The 14957-nt window shown below is 38.2% G+C and overlaps 1 protein-coding gene across 1 annotated transcript in view; it reads left to right on the top strand.

The window, feature by feature from the left end:
- Positions 1-14957, top strand: part of LOC124410353 (matrix metalloproteinase-2-like) — a 156751-nt gene that overhangs the window by 50965 nt on the left and 90829 nt on the right. Inside the window, exons 2-3 of the mRNA XM_046888641.1 lie at positions 529-630; positions 1703-1899. Coding sequence (XP_046744597.1) covers positions 529-630; positions 1703-1899 — 299 coding nt within the window. The remainder of the gene's footprint in view (positions 1-528; positions 631-1702; positions 1900-14957) is intronic.

The following is a 14957-nucleotide window of genomic DNA, read 5'->3' on the forward strand; positions in this document are numbered from 1 at the left end:
AATCAATAGAACGATAAAAATCGAGGCTCGTAGTGAAATTTTTATGAAACAGAATCTCTTCTGGATATGGAAAAGAAATTTTTGGTCTTATTAACCAGTCGAATAAAACTGTACAGTAATAATCTTTATTTTTAGTGCATACATATTGAAATTGTATAATTATTTGGTCATACATTCGGTGAATCAAGTTCATTCAAGATAACGAATTTTATTTAGATTATTTATATATATTCTTGGAATTCATATCGAGGAAAGATTCTTTGAATCGAGTTTAATTACTTTTTGTACTCTACAAATTTTATCACTTCAATGCTTGATTAGAATTTTCCTCGAGTTGGACATCCGGAAACTAATTCCATTGCCGACTGCGCTTAATCTCTCTTTTATGGTTATCTAAAAATATAAAATTTCCTGCAATTGCAATATCATTATCAAATGATTCAGGAATATTTTTCCCCAGACAGTTTTTTCATCCTGTTGAATGATTCCGATTAATTAACACAGATTTTTTTTATTCTCGTGTTTCAGCAAAAGTATCTCACTCAGTTTGGATACCTACCTCAAACCGATTGGGAGACTCAGAGCCTCAGAACGGAAGATCAGCTCATCGATGCCATAAAGGAACTTCAGGTGAGTCAGAATTACGAATGTTCTTTGCTACCTTCCTGCTGCGACAGAAATTTTATTGCGAAGATAATCCACGTATGGAAATTATACGAGACAAGGTGCGTTTAACGTCTACGACGGATGTGACGAAGCGATTATTCTTTTGTAAAAATAATTATTCAATTATTCAATTCAAGACTCGATGCTTATGATTTGCACCTGCGAAATCGTCCCACTCGATTCTCTGTAAATAATTTTATTACCGCTGCTACACGCTTTGTTATTATATATAGGGGAGGGTGGGGCAAAGTGGGCACCTTAAAATTTTTAAATAACTAGGGATAAAATTAACATTATTCTGATTTTGGGCATTATTTTCTCAAGGGGCTCACTTTGCCCCTCCCACCCTCCCCTATTTTTCAATATCTCAAATCCCATTGTCTCGATCCCAGGAGAGTTTCATCACCTCGTTTTCACCCGGAGCACGTGCCGTGTAACGTAACGAAGGATTTTTCATGCAAAATCATTTTTCCTGCGTACGTGACTCGCGACGGTTTTCCGGAATTCGGGTGGTCTGATTCCTTTCACTTCTTTTCCTCCTTCTTCTGTCCGCTCATTTCAGCTCTCGTCTATCTCCATTCTTCGTTCTTACAAGCTTCGTCGACTCTTTTTATTTTCCCAACGCCTCCGGGAGGTAATCGATGGAAAATTTCTCATTCGGATTCGCTGCTACAACCTGTGGAACTCGATCCAGCTTCTACATCTCCTGCTTTCCCATCTCCTCGAGTATTATTCAAATCGCGTAGCATTCTTCCAACAAATATGGTTCAATATCGAACATTTGAATGCTGGTGAAATCGGTCGGTTGATAAACTTCTGTCAAATTCGAAACCCGAAATATGTCTTCAAAATTACAAAATTGACAAAACTAAAATATTAATAAATATGTGAAAAACAGAAACTGCGTTTTTCAATCTCCGAACATCGTAATTTCTGTAGAAAACCAAATTCAGAGGAATGATGATGATTTTAATAAAAAATAAATTTAATAAAGTATAAATTTAAAAAAAAAAGAAAAATTCTCCCGCCGTTTCAGAGGTTTGCACGAATACCGGTGACAGGAGAAATCGACGAGGCAACCATACGACTGATGAAAGCTAAGCGATGCGCTGTTCCGGACAAACCGGACCCGAGATTCTCGAAGGGTGCGAATTTCTATGGGAATCACCATCGACGTCAGAAGCGATACGCGCTCTACGGCGAGAAGTGGGATCACACCAATCTGACCTGGAGGTCAGTGATTTTTTCTTTATTTATTATCATCGTTGAGATGATAAATTTGCACGCGCATGACGATGGCTTTTAAGTTGAAAATAATCGATGCAAAAAAGTAATCGGATAAGACAAGACTGATTGAATCGGTGAAAATTAATCGATTCATTGGTGATTTGAAACGGAACGAAACGAGTTATTTCCTTTTATTTTATTTATTATTTATTAGATCAAATAGATACTTAATTAGTAAGACAATGATAATAATTTATATTCTAGTCGCGTAAATTAGTATTTTATCGCGTCGTTCGTAGATGCAAAAAGCAGAAATCGATTGTTAGGAAAAATAATTGAGCAGTTTGATTAATCGAGTTTTAAAAATAATCGATCTAACCGAAAGTCGATTATTTTTCCACCTCATTCTCAGACTTGTTTGTTCCCTCGAGACGCATCCCAGACTCGGTATATACATATATATACCTATATGTATGTACATATTTGTACAATAGCATAAAAGCCCGGATCGGAAATGCCATTGACATTGTTGGCGCCAGGCCAGTCACCAGTGGCAAACTTGCAGGCGCCGTACAACTTATAACATGCAGCAGAATCGTGAAGAGGATTTTCTTTCTTTCTTGCTTGCTTTCGTTTATTGCGCCACTGAAACATCGTCGGCGTCTCATTGGCAGGTGGTTATTGTTCTCTGAATATAAAGGAATAACGAAACGAAAATAATACACGCAAAAAAAAAAAAAAAAAAAAAAAAAAAACGAAACCTAGGTACAACTTTTTCAAACTTAGAATCTCCTTTTTGAAAATGTTTTTTTTGTTGTTTTTTTTTCGACAGCGTTACAGTTCTATGAAACAAACCACTGTGCAAAGACAATCACTGGGAATCGGGTGAACGGATGAATGAACTTCTTTTTAAAGGGGAAAATAATTTTCGAAAGCAAGTATAGTAATTCAGAATGATTGAAAATTTCAAAATTTGTGTAAAATTTGTTTTAATAGGCTTGTCGAGGTATAAATAATCCAAATCGGAATGTGCAGGTTGTTTTGTGTTCTACTAAGGTTTGCGTAGGTACCTGTATTTGATATACGTAGAAGAAGAAGGTGTAGAAGAAATTATTGACGATAAGATTGCAGATAGTATAACGCAGGAAGTGAGCAATTCAATACCGGGTTTCATTCGTTTCGTTTTGGTCGTCGAGTTTGAGAATCAGGTCAGGATGTTTTATGTATACGTTTTTTACTTTGGAACGAGAAAGAGAGAGAGAGAGAGAGAGATCATTTATATGATCTTGACATGCTTGTAAAAAAAAGTTTACGTTATCAAAAAGTAAAAATATCATTCTTGTTTTTAACTTCACTTCGATTTCTTCTTTCGATTATATTTCTCTAAAGAAAAGAAAAGAAAAGAAAAGGCTTCATTCCTCTTGATAACTTATATTAATACAAAAATTCACATGAAATTTTTACATCATTCTTTACGTTACGAGAATATAATGAAAATATTGTTAAATATAATTATTACACTGTTTAATATTAGTTAAACGGTGATTAATTTTGGAGGTTGTATCTGCTGATTATATTTAAAAAAATGTATAGAATTCTGATCGCAAAAGCGACTATGAACTACACGCGGTAAGTTAGATTTCTAGATATTCCTTGCGTAGATCGTGCGTCGCGATCAAGTCTCAGTAGGTAAGTACCGTCATTCGGTAATACAGGCATCTTGAACTCGGTCGGTAATAATTATCACCAGCAGATGCCGCTGATCTATATGAATTGCAGGAATTTTATTTCTCATTCGAAGATGTACAGTCGATAAAAAATTAAGCTTCATTTTTCTACCTTAACTCCGGCTTTGGAGAAAAGCTGGATCCGCGTAAAAAAAGGAAAAAAATACAATTCCAAACTTTACTATAGCCGGCCGGATGATTGATGATCGTTCTACGGAAGTATACTCCGATCGCTCGGCTCCGTGGACAAACAATAAATAATCCATAAGTCTTGTCCATTATTCGTTCGTTGAAAAACAAAAAAAGGAAAAACAAAACATATATTATATATGTATATATATATCAACTCTTTTATATCGTTTTTACTTTTTTTTTCATCCTCGCGGATCGCTTGACACGACAATAAATCCATTCTTCATATTGCCTCGGCACTCTAACTCAGCTCGCACGTACCTCATACTCGAAATTCGTTTATTCGCCTATCGATCGAATTTTATTATACCAGTCCGGGATATAATAACTCGCTCGGAGAGGGAATAAAACGACGAACAAATGCGTCTTATACACTTCGATAAATCGTCGAGTCTTCTTCCTTCTTCTAAACAGCATTGTTTTTCTTTCATTGATTTCGAATTTCTGGCTGGGTTCACATATCCTTCGTATACATCGCGAAGAATTATAATTATGATCGTCTTCATTGTTGTAAAATAATCATGCGAGATCAGGTATATCTTTTGAATTTTGATTCGATTATATTTTACACTCGTGAAAATTCAGCCGATCTTTCAATATCGCTCAATTCAATCGTACGAAAAGATATATTTAAACGGTGCTTTCTCTGTTATATTGATAATAATAATTCATTCAAGATGTATTTATCCCGAAGACGTGATGGAGTTTCTGGAGCTCTGTGCTTTTTTCTTTTTTCCTTTTATTCTTCTCTTCCCTTGTCTTTTCCACCGGGAAAGCTGCGCTGCACGCTTTTGTATTATTCCCGTTCATCCGGCGGCGAACCCCGAGTGCGTTTTTTCATTCTGATTGTAACTTTCCTGCTCTTGATTCTTTCTTTCCTGCCTCTTTCTCTCATTTTTCCTATCCCGTTGTTCATTTTTCTCTCTTTCTCTCTCTCTCTCTCTCTCTCTCTATTTTATCTTTTTCTCTTATTTTTATTTCTTCCTCTGATTATTTGTCCCGTTGGGCGGCAGTAATTCGCTCTCCACGCCTTGTCGCCCTCAAGCTTCGATCTCTGCCTTTTACTTTTCCTTCCCTCCCTCCCTCCCTCTCTTCCTTCCTTCCTTCCTTCCTTCCTTTCTTTCTATCGACTTGTTCGCGTCACTTCATACCAGCCAACGCGAGTCACTTTTAGAATTATTAATAAATAATTATACCGGGATAGTTTCAAAGTTTTTTCCACGGAGAAAAAGTTTTTTTCAAAATAAATTGCGTTGAGAATAGAATACTTCGGTTTGGTCAGAAAGTGAGAAAATTTTTTACAACTTAGAGAACAGTCTAAAGTTTCTCTTCCCGAAACAAAAAGAAAATTCGACACACAGCTACAGCAAAAATTGAACCAATATCATCATCCTGGAACTTTTTAAAGTTAAAATATAGTATACGCAATTTTTCCAGGATAAAAATACGAAATTTTAACGGAAACGGAGAGAAAGATTAAGAGAGAAAAAGTTTATTCCTTTTTGACAAATGAAAGAAAAGATATATTTCTGCCTTGATAATTTATTCCTTCAGTACGTACACATGGAATGTAATTGTCTTCTTATTAAAAAGAGGATACCAATTACTTCATTCCGTTATTTCATGTCGTCTCTGTGATAATTCAACTCGGCTGCAGTAGGTATAGTACATAACATAGGTTTAAAAATTCAGACTCCCATTTTCTTTCCCCTTGTTTTTACATTTGCAACGAATATAATACGCGCACAATGTTATATGTATAGAGCTTTTATTTCCACCTCGGTTAATTCTTCCTGTCTACAAATGATACAGGGCTTCGAGTCGCGTGTATAATAACGCGTTTTACGTTCTACCCTTGAATACCTTAAGGACTAAATAAAGGGTAAAATATTACGCGACGAGTCCGAATACACACTCGGTATATGATAGCTTGGAAGTGGGGTTGAAAAGTTCCGAAAAGTAAAGTTTCGATAAAGTGTAATTCCGAAAATCAAAACATACTCTCTCAGCGTAGTTTACTCGACGAGTGCGGGCGTGAAAGAATATCGAAAATCTGAAACAAAGAAAGATCAAAAGGGTAAAATTTTACCAAGATTTATCAAAAACTCACAGAACTCAAAATCTGGATTTTCAAATTTTCTCATTATCTCACTTTCGAATCTTTGATATTTCCTCAAAATTTTTAATTTCTTTATTTCAAATTTCGTCACTAAAAAATTCAAAACTCTGCCCATTCGGTACTTTTAAAATTTTGAATTTCACCCCTGCCCCATAATTTGCCTGCATTAAAACCCGAATACCGAGTACTACCCTGTTTGGGGAAAACTTCAGGGTGCAGACAGACAGACATATAGAGGGGGGCCAGCATCTGCTTCAGGCCGGCAATTGGTTCCTGGTTAAGCTACCGGCATCTTCTTCAGGGTGGCGATGGGAGGGGCGGAAGACGAAGAAAGTAATTCGTTCTGCGGAGAATGTTTCGTCGTTCTATTCCTTCCACGTCTATCTACCACAACGCAACGCGTCAACGTGTTACGGCAAACGGCGATCACGAGATCGAGAATCATTTCCGCTCTCCCCCCCCCCCCCCCCCCCCCCGCCCCTCCTTTCACCCTTATCTCACCACCGGTTTTACCGTGATTTCCACAAACCCCAACCCTCGATCACTCCTTGTACGCACTTCGACGCCATTTCAACGTAACGCTATTGAATTACCCCATCGTGAAACGGGGGAGGCTTCGTCTCGTTCTTGACGCAATATTTGCCGCAAATACTATTTAAATCCTCCCCCTTTCCCTGAATCAGCTCAGACTAGACGGCCGGAACCTTTCGATTCCCGAATCCGGTCGTGAAAATAGGCACGTGGGGTTGTACGTTTAAATATTGTCGAATTTCAGATTGTAGAGCGTTGATTGGTTTTTTTTTTTTCTGAATTTCAATGTTGGATCGTCGTAGATCGGCTTGGATGTTAAAAAAAAAAAATGAACCTTTGATTTTTTCGAGCTTTGAGTCTCCCTGTTAGCCTTTTTTTTTGTACTTAATTCTTAAGCACTAAAATGGAATTTCTCACACATCTTCTTTCCTGTACAATCGAAAATAAAAATGCGAAGATTAAAAAAAGTATGAATTACGACGTGAGGTAGCTTGAGAAATGTTTAAAAAATAATATACTAAATTAAAAAACCCACCACTCGTGTGGAATATACGATCTACAAGGAGTCTAAGGGATGAGAATAATGTGAAAAAATTATAGAGCTCTTATAATTAAATCTTCCATTTAACGATCACTCTAATATACATACACAAGTATTTCCCTTTTCGTGATTTTCGGTCTATAAAATTTAACCCGTCGTAAGTAACCGTGGAGGGGGGGGGGGGGGGGGGGGGGCAAAAAGTAACTTTTTAACTAACCTGTTTAAAAATTGTATATAAAATTTAACTTTTACTGTGTACTTTACGTAGGTATGTATAGAATGTTTGCAGCCTTATATAATTTGTCTGAAAATTTTCTGCACGAGTTGTTGCTTTTTTCATACTACGAATTATGGAATTTTTAACCAACGTATAATATATTTAAAAAAATTTCAGGAATAAATTATTCAATTACGTATTGTTTGTATATCTACATAGATTGACCGTACGAGTTCGTTATACATAGGAATTTTATTCAAAAGATGAAAAAAGTTTTTTGCATCTGTCAAGTTTTGAAATGTTAAAAAGAATTTAACATTAATTTATGTATGTATACAATATTTGGTAAATATTGTTTTTGTTCCGATCAATTTGCGAACAGTTCGAATCCATCCTCGCCGTTCCGAATCAACGTCTGTTAGACGTGCGAAGGTACAGAAAAAATACTTCGAAATAACTATTTTAACTACGTGCGAATACACATGACAGAGAATATTGAGTGTTTGACTTCCGTGGCGAATTGTTCGCTAGCGTTGGTTCAACCCTTAGGTTTCCTGAACAGCTTTTCTATAACCATAATACCCCGCAGTCATGTCACGCGCACGTGTTATTGGACGTATTCGAGTCTGAACTCACAACGTCGATTCTGTCCTTCCTTCCTTCCTTCCTTCCTTTGAAAGGCCGGAGGGTTGGGGATTGGGACGAGTTTTATGTAGCAAAGAAAAAAAGAAAAAAAAAAAAAAAAAAAGGAACCCCTCGTCATATCAATTCTTTAATGGAGTCACATCCACAGAAAACCTGCGGGACGTGTCAATTCTTTTTTTTTTTTTTATCTTCTATTCAGTTCAGAATTTGTACAAAATATAACATATCGCTCGAATCTTCAAGCTGATCGTCTTTTTCAATGCAACTATTCGAAGACAGACTTCTTATATATATTGTTATTATAATTATTCGTATGATAATTATTCAGTGCAAACTTGTTACAGTTTGAATTTTTCATTCCTTCTCTTTATTTTTCTCCATGTACAATATTATATGTATGTATATATATATATATATACGTATACATCCTGTGATACAGTGAGATTTTATGGAATAAATACGCCGCTGTCGATGCATAATACACGAGATTTGGCGCTGAATCAAAAATGTAATTTGCGGGTTGTTATTATGGTAACTACGAATGTTGAGCAATGGGGCGGTGGCGGGGGGGGGGGGGGGGGAGAAGAAGAACGAGTTAGAGGATAGAGATCGTAAGATGAAAAGACACCCGCTAGTTCTCGGAATTAATTTTCGTTTAACTGAACGACGTTCGTCGTTACATTCCTGGACCACGATCCTTGGTATAATGTAGCTCCGGTTACTGTGAGAAAAACTCACGGTATGCGAATAAGAGAGATTTAATTATAAATTGTAAAGAAAGGATGTACCTCCTCTAAAGAAATTTATTGCCAAAGAAGGGAATTCTGTGCAACTGATCGAGTTTGACTTCGGAATAATTAATCATTGATCGAAAGAATCCTTTCCGCTCGTAAGACTCTTGTTGTCAATTAAAAAATTTGACACTTCCAGGATATTATTTTTCACATGACAATACACTTTGTGAAAAATAATAATCCTCTTTCGATGAAAACGGATGTACAACAGCTGGTCGAACATTGTATATATTTAAGTCGGATGTAGAGGGTCAGTCTGACCCATGCAGCACAGCTTGTTAATGTAAAGTGTAGAGGGTGTATTTCGGACGGTTCGATTCCCGGCTGTATGCATGAAGCGAGGCGGCGATGGGTTGCCGGGGGTGGGAACTGAGCGGCGGGGTTAAGGCCGCAAGAATTTATCGGACACAAATCTTCCCTCATCCTTTTATCCCTCCGTGGAGAAAGGAAAAGAAGGGGTTGAGGCGAGACGCGGGGTTTTCGTGGTTATATAAATGGACTCGGGGATCGTTCCGAGGGAGCGAAAAGAGGGAGAGGGAGAAAGAGAGAAAGAGAGAAAGAGAGACATATACTATCTGCGCGCTGCGACGAGTCGATTTAATGTATGAATCAGAATCTGGAACACGTCGCTCTGCTATTCCCGGGGATCAACCTGACAGCGTGTAGAGAGTGATTAAACCATCCACCGATTCAACTCAAACGCGTGTTTCTGCCCTGATAACTCACTCCTCGTTTCTTTACACTTTTCACTCATTTATAACGATACAGTGTAGTGCACTGTAGGTCAAATCACGAGTAGACTACTAAAGACTGTCGTTTTGACATCCATCAAAAACTATGCGAAGTCAGTCCAACACTATCTGATATGTATGAATATGAGACGAACTGATGAAGTCAGACCAACACTGTTTAATATGAATCTATGACTACTTGATCAAGTCAGTCCAACACTTTCTGACATGATTTTGAGACTTCCTGATGAAGTCAGACCAACACTGTTTGATGTTGAATTTCCGAATTGACCACAAAAAATGTCCTTATAGTACCTAGTCGACACTGTGAAATTATTGCGATATTTAACAGCTTCATTTTATGTGCAGTGTTCAATGGACACAATCTTGCATGGCTATATAACCATTAGAGTATCGTCTACCGCTTCTTTTCTGATTGAATTTTCGCTTCATTTTTGTACCAAGTTTCGATGGCAGGGAAATTCTCGCGATATTCGATGCTCCAAGGTAAACGATTGGATGGATGGCCGGCGGTAAAATGATACTGCTATTATTAACGAGAAAAAGTGGGACGAGACTCGGTTTTCGCCTGAACATATACTAAAATAACCATCGATCGTCGGTTCGTCGATACCGTTGCTGCTCTCTCTCTCTCTGGTTGCTATTTAACGAACATAATCCATGCGTTGCATGCTTTTCCTCGTTCTGTCTAGATTCGATCCTCCTTTGGATGTTGACGCTGTATAATGTGCAAAAAAAATAGAAACAACCTGAGCTTTTCGTTCTCGGTTATAACAATGGGATTCCTCTCTTTACCTTGTCATGGGAATACACTAACGAATAAAGTTCAGACCGGATGTTACTTTGATACAAACAACATATTTCAAGCATTGTCTTGCGATAGCCTAGAAATACGTAAGTTTGAATATTCAAGCCGTTTCACTTTTCGGACGATACCCGAAGCGTGAAACGCGCTCTGAACACGTCCTCCGGGTGTACTTCGCACATACGCATGCACGAAGAGATCCTCATACCGCAACCCTGAATTATTACACACCCAGCGACGAGGCCACAAATCCACCCTTGCATGCATTCTATATATAATACACGAGGGTGGGTATAATAGTTACGTCGAAACAGGTATTTGGTCCACTTAATGTCCAGCCTTGTGTAAAAGAAAGGGAGTGAGAGAGGGTGGGAGGGACGGGGACGAGTGGAAGCGATGTAAGGATCCACCCAGAGCGAAAAAGGAGGGAGAGGATCTCGGGTGATATTGCAAATCCGCCAATAATCCTCCACAGCCGGCACCCTTCGCAAGCGGAACGAATGGCGGTGAAGAAGGGCGGCCCGTTAACGCGCGTTTTCCGTGAAACACCCCACATCACACACACACACACACATACACCCCCACGTTCTGCCTTCTCTCCGTTTCATTCGTCTTGCATTTATATTCTTCTTCCTGCACTTCCAGTTTCTTTTCCGGATGATCGAGGCTTCAGGCCACCCCTTATTTTCGCGTGCTTAACCCGCCCTCATTTTTTTCTGCTCTGATTCAAACCCCTATTTGACGAGGGTTAGAAGTAGGCTCAGGTACGCACTTTATACCCAGGCACATGATCGTAATGGGTAAACGATCTGGCAAGACGACACGACGTCTTTGTTTTTAAGGTTAGAAGTTTTTTAGATTGTCAGAATACCTGCAAGGAAAAACTTGGCCGTCGACTATCGCACGGAAAGTTTTAACTGCATAACCTTCTTCCCTGCGTCGTTATCCTGACAATTTTTCTCCTCTTCATCACCATCTTCTTCTTTTTTGCCTCTTGTTCTTGCTGCAGTCTCGTCAGGTTCTTCTTTCATCGATTCTGGAATACAATATCAGATTAGTCGTCAGGTTCCTGTCATGTTATCGTAACGATTCGTGCTTAGGAAAAACCGTTCTTTCGTAATTTTGGTACAAAATCATCGTTGAAATAAAAAAAAAGCACCAATTTTTTTCTCAACGTTTCGTTACGACCACGTTACTAACATCAACCTTGCAGGTTCTTTGGCCAATCTCTATATCTTCGTAATCGGCGATCGAAATAGACCAAATCCTGAAAGACCTGCAACTCGCGGTTTTCATACTTGAGAAATGCCGAGCAGGTAGGTCCATAATTGGTATTCGAGAGGGGGGGGGGGGGGGGGGGAAGCAAGGCGAGGGTAAAGACGCTAAACAGACCCTCTGGAGTATTCCTCTCGGAGTGGAGACGGCGGGTAAGAAGTGAATTAAGAAAGGCAGGATGGCAGGAGGCAGCTCCTCCGGAGACGAGAGTCACGGAGAATCAGCCCCGGGGCAGCTGGGATTAGAAAGTTTTTGAAAGAAGTATAAAGTCCGCCCCAAATCTCGAAGGTCTAATCGATTACGAAGCGCCAGTCTGTCTGTCCAGTCAAAGTCAAACTTTCCAGCTCGATCGACCTGCCACATCGGCTCACCTCGCGCTCCGAAGATCTTACAAATTTATTTTATTTTGACGAGGTCAACGAACGAACCAGGATGTGCATATTGAGAACTGCAACGTCGTGTTGAACGCACATTGGACATAAATTTGACTTAGGAAAGATGCAAGGGAGAAGTCTAGAGTATTTGTTAAAAGCCCGGGCTACGAGTTATATATATATATATATATATATTATACATGATATAGTTAGGTATCGCCGTCACATTTCCGTCCCGGAAGCTATAAAGAGATTCACTCACTTCCACCCCCCCCCCCCCCCCCCCCCCCCCCCTACCAACGGACGTCTGCTATACGTCATACTCTTCCGTGCACGGCTGCAAAGAGGGGGGGGGGGGGGGCAAAGGGAATTGATCAGAGGTTGAAAATTTCAACCCTCTCTTCGTTCGGTCGAGTCTCGTTTGAACGATGGAAAACGGGGGGCGGCTACTGCCTTGACTCGGAAAGCCCCGGAAGGTGAATTTGAACATCCGTCGGTGACGGGATTTAAATTATTCATGTACTTTTTTCTTTTTTCTTTTTCCCTTTTTTCTCGTTGTTTAATTTCTTTTTATGCTCATTTTACCCCCGGGTCCGTTTTAACCTCTTGCTTTTAAACTTTGCGAGAGCTTGTAAAGTTTTGTTTGTCTTATCTCGTGGTTGTAGTTTATATTTTTTATTTTTGTTTTTTTTTTCTGTTTTAAAAAAAAATTTTCCTTCCGTCGTTTTCTTTTCCTGTCTCTATTCTTACTTCCTTACTTACGTTACTTTGCATTTTTTAGGTATATAATATTATATAGGTCGTACGATATAACGTGCTTATTAAAATGCACTTTGTAGCTTTGCCTTTGTGAACTGTGCAATGAAAATGCAAGAAAAAACAAAAAAAAACAAAAAAAAAAAAAACGACAAATTTGTCTGTTTCTTCGAAACCCCGTCTATAGAGCTCTAAAATGACTCCAGATTTCAGTTCCTGAGGGTCGAAAACCCCCTGCAAACTAAAACGCATCCACGAGCCAGTCCCCAATATTTTTTACTCATTGTCAGACTTATTTTCAACGGACTATCAAAGGGTTCAGTTTTTTTTTTTTTTCTTTCCAGATACGCAACCCCGAAAAAAAGTTCACACATACATAGAAATAACTTTTCGGCGATAAAACAAGACCTTTATTATTACATACGTCGTCGAAAGGAAATTGCTGCTGACGATATAATGTTATGCAGAAATAAGATGTCCGTTGGCGGGCATATTACGAAAGCCGTAAATGCAAATGTATGTACCTATAATATAGTCCTAAAACAATAACCGGAGGATCACGGCCGATCGGTCAGGTTAATTTTCGGCGCTGGTTGCCTGTCTGTCTGTCTGTCTGTCTGTCTGTCTGTCTGTTTGTCTGTAGGGCCGAAGTTCTGTCGTTCGCTTCGCAATCACTCAGGCCCAAAGCGCAAAGGACAAGCGGGCGCCCCGATCCATTGTTCGCCGGTGAGATCGAGGGTGACAATGCCAGCCAATCACGCCCCTCCTTCACCCCGTCCCTTTTCAACCCCTCGGCCGTCTCTACCTGCGTGCGTAAATCCATATACAGGACTCGAACGCCACTCGAAGTCCACTCCTCAATGATGTCGAAACAATGGAACCGCACGTCGTGTTCCTGAAACCGCCATTATCGTCCTTGTTATTATTGTTATTATATTGTTATTGGTCTTGTCGTCGTCGTCGTCGTCATCATTATTGTTGTCATCTATTATGTTATATTATATTAGGGTGTAATCTGTGCAATCTTATCCACGATTTAATGCCCATGTAAATGTAATGGGTGTATATGTATATTAGGGTGGCACAAAAAAATGACTATTATTTTTTTTTTTTTTTTTTTTGAGCTTCGTGTGACAAAATGTTAGTTTTTGATGTTTTCAGAGCCCATTCCAAAGGACAGCTCAAAAATAAATTTTTAAGATGTCGCTCCACATTTTTTGAAACATCAGAAATCGTCGAGAATCGATTTTTTTTTTTCCTAATTTTTTTTCACGTTACGGTATAATTTTACAGACGAAAAAAAAATAAGTTTCCGAAAGTTTCAGTTCAAAAAATTTGAATTTTGACAGGTCGCTCATAATTTTTTTTCAATTTTTTGGTCCATTTCTTTAGATCTTTTCGAGCGACCTTTTAATACTCATATTAAAATTTCATAAATTTTTTTTCTTCAATTTAGTAAGAAAGAATCGATAACAATACACCACGACATGAATTAAAAATCAAACAAAATACTGAAAATATAATTTTTTTAATTTAATTTTTTGACGATTTTTGACATTTAAAAAAATTTGGAGCGACCCCTTAAAATTTATTTTTTGAGCTGTCCTTTGGAGTGGGCTCTCAAAACATCAAAAACTAACATTTTGTCACGCGAGACTAAAAAAAAATATTCGGTTTTTTGCGCCACCCTAATATATATGTATATATATATGTGTGTATGCATCGGTATTATATGACCTTTGTTGCAACACAAGAGTGGAGAAATTAATGTTTCGTGTACAATTCAGATGAGATCTGGACCGAGTTAAATCGAAACGCCGCTGTTTTTTCAACGTTTTCATCCCTTTTTATATTCCACTCGTGGTTTGGCAAACTACCAGAAGACTGGGGGGGATGAATGAATTCATTTTTCTTATTTATATTTCACACACTTGTAAATTTTTTTTCTTTTTCACTCTCGCGTTTTTATACTCCGGACAAACGATCCGGTCATCAGTCGGATATATCAGTAAAATATAGATTGGAACAAAAAAAAAAAAAAAATTAGAAGAACTTATTTTAGTGAAAAATTATTTAAAGATGTATTATATAAAATTCGCTATCATCTTTATTGTTTTTTATATTTTTATACCACTGCTTGAATATTTCATAGATTTTCATAGCAATTTTTATTGGTGGTTTTTTTTTTTTTTTTTTTCTCTCGGTTACAAATACAAATTACAAATACTTCGGTTTGTTTGAATTTTTTTTTCGAATTCGCTGTCTCGTCGCTGTTATAACCATGAGTTCCAGATTAAAGTTCAAGACGACTTTGATGAGAGTGTGCGGGTAATTTT

The sequence above is a fragment of the Diprion similis genome, chromosome 9 (assembly GCF_021155765.1).
Source record: "Diprion similis isolate iyDipSimi1 chromosome 9, iyDipSimi1.1, whole genome shotgun sequence".
Classification (NCBI taxonomy): Eukaryota; Metazoa; Arthropoda; class Insecta; order Hymenoptera; family Diprionidae; genus Diprion; species Diprion similis.